General features: G+C 40.4%; 1 protein-coding gene across 1 annotated transcript in view; it reads right to left on the reverse strand.

The window, feature by feature from the left end:
• The window catches only part of Strn (striatin), an 85,175-nt gene that overhangs the window by 47,854 nt on the left and 34,952 nt on the right, over positions 1-2,369 (reverse strand). The window contains exon 2 of the mRNA XM_029470915.1: positions 1,155-1,258. Coding sequence (XP_029326775.1) covers positions 1,155-1,258 — 104 coding nt within the window. The remainder of the gene's footprint in view (positions 1-1,154; positions 1,259-2,369) is intronic.

Consider the following 2,369-nt stretch of genomic DNA (forward strand, 5'->3'; position numbering starts at 1 on the left):
GATTTGAACTCAGGACCTTTGGAAGAGCAGTCGGCGCTCTTAACCGCTGAGCCATCTCTCCATTTATTTTTTATCAGCAAGAGAAATCTCTTGTGTATCAATTCCTCAACATTTAAAATTATTTTATGTTATGTTATTTTATGTTGGGTTTGTTTTTTTTTAACAAACAGTCCATTTGCCAACTTCAAAAATGAAAGAAAAGCAAGTGACTATCAAAAATAAGGCAAAAAATTACCAAAACCGAGCATTCTAATATCAGGTTATCAGATGTTCAGATTACTGAAAATAATGAACCACTTCAGACTGCTGACAAAAAAAAAAATGTAGCCACTGAAGAAACTTAATCCACATGATAATTTTGAAAACTCTCACATGTGACCTATTCCCCTTTACTTATGACCCAAATATAACACTACCGAAATAAGAAGGCTTTCCTCCTGGAGAGATAAAGACATCTCCCAAAGGAGCATAAAAATAAAAACAAAAAACCAAAACAAAACAAAACAACCCAGTGTATGATTGCATTGTAAAAAGGAGAAATTATAGAATTTTCTGTACGAATTAAATAGAATATTACTCTATAGATGGTTGAGCACTAGGCATCTATAGCTCAATGGTAAAGTACTTGCACAGCGTGCCCATGACCCTGGGCTCAATCTTTAAAACCATGAAAAGAAAAATAAACTAACAACCAACCAAAAACTACATTAAAAGGAAAAAAACAAAAACAAACAGACAGACAGACAGACAGACAGACAGACAGACAGACAGACAGATGAGTGGGGTCACCCATAAGCCTAGTCCTTGAGAATTAAGAGGCAGAAGACACAGCTTTGGAGCTGAGGATATGAGAGGTGAGTCTGGGGCTAAAGCCTAGGTGGTATGAAACCCGGCCTCAAAACACACAAACCTAAGTAAACAAATAATAAAAAGTGGAACGTGGAAGAGAGAGGAATGGATGCCAGTCTAAATCGAGGAAAANGCAGAGCATGAAGGAATGTGTGTAAAATGTTCTACAGCATGTCACCCGCCTTACTGAACTGCGATCATATAAGGATGTCTATTCGATGCTCTGAGTTCANGAGCACACGGAATTACAACATGATTTTAGTTTAGGAACGTAAATGGTGGGACATGGGATTTCAGTGAATTACCTTTCCTGCTTCAAAGCATATTCCAGCATTTTGATCCTCCTCACAAGATCTTTCTTCAAATTTTCTTGTCCTTTCCTCTCCCCCTGAAGGAAAGCAATCTGAGCCTGAAAAGGAGAGAAAAGCAAAACTCAGTTCAGAACAACTACGTTTTAAAAGACCTTTTAGAATAGCAGACAATTGATGCAATTCCTTTTCAAATCTGTCACAACGCAAACTAACAGGGGAAAGTCTTGATTTGAAAAAAATATCCACAGGAGCCCTGAGCAGTGTAGTTCAGAAGAGGGCCTGACAGCATGTGGTGCCTGCCATCTTCCCTAAGATCCCAGGAAAGACAAACACGGTACAGAGCAGACAAGCAGTTTGTGCAACTTATTAGGTATTTTATACCTTGGAAGAACTTTCATTTTTATAAAGAATGAAGACAGAAAAGTAAAATGACCAAAAGTTTCATAAATTCTTCCAAATTAAGAGTCTCATAATCAAGATCAAGAGAGTTGAGCACTCAGCACAGAAGGGAAGAGGGCTTCATGCCCACCCTTCGAGGAGACAAAGGCAACTGACGGCTGGGGAGGAGGGCTAGGCTGCCCTTCTTGGGGCTCNCAGAGGGCACTNGCGGGTCACCTGGGCTTCCGTGGATGAGCAGACGTGGGCTTATGGCAGCACTGACTGGACTCTGTAGGGTGTTTTTTAAAAAGACATNAAGTCGAGAGGAAGACAGGGACATCTTGGGGAAGCACAGGGGGCTGGGAAGCTGAAGGAAGGGCGTGAGAGATGGATATGACCAAGATGCACTGCATATATCTATGAGATTTTAAAAGTTTCATGACATATCTAAATTTTACAAGAGAGTCCTTAACGTAATCCTAGATAACCTACAAACAATAAATAACTCTTTTCTCATCTCCTGTGAGAGAAAAATCGAAGAGCCAATCAGATGCCAGACCCTCAACAAATTGAGTGTGCATTTCATCATGAGACTAAAGACAAGCCACTTCAGCTTTAGGAGAAAGGCGACTGGAAAGAGCAGCTTTTCGGGAGCTAGGCCACTGGGGGTTAACATCTGTCCTTAAAGAACTGCAAGGGTTGGAATGTCAGCTTATGCAAGCAATTTGAAATCTCTATACAGGCAGGAAGGAGCTCTATACAAGATGTGTCTAAGATAACCACCAATTTACTATTTGCCCACGCTCCTCTCACCCATTTCTGCCATGTCGA

Source organism: Mus caroli, chromosome 17 (assembly GCF_900094665.2).
Source record: "Mus caroli chromosome 17, CAROLI_EIJ_v1.1, whole genome shotgun sequence".
NCBI classification, from domain to species: Eukaryota; Metazoa; Chordata; class Mammalia; order Rodentia; family Muridae; genus Mus; species Mus caroli.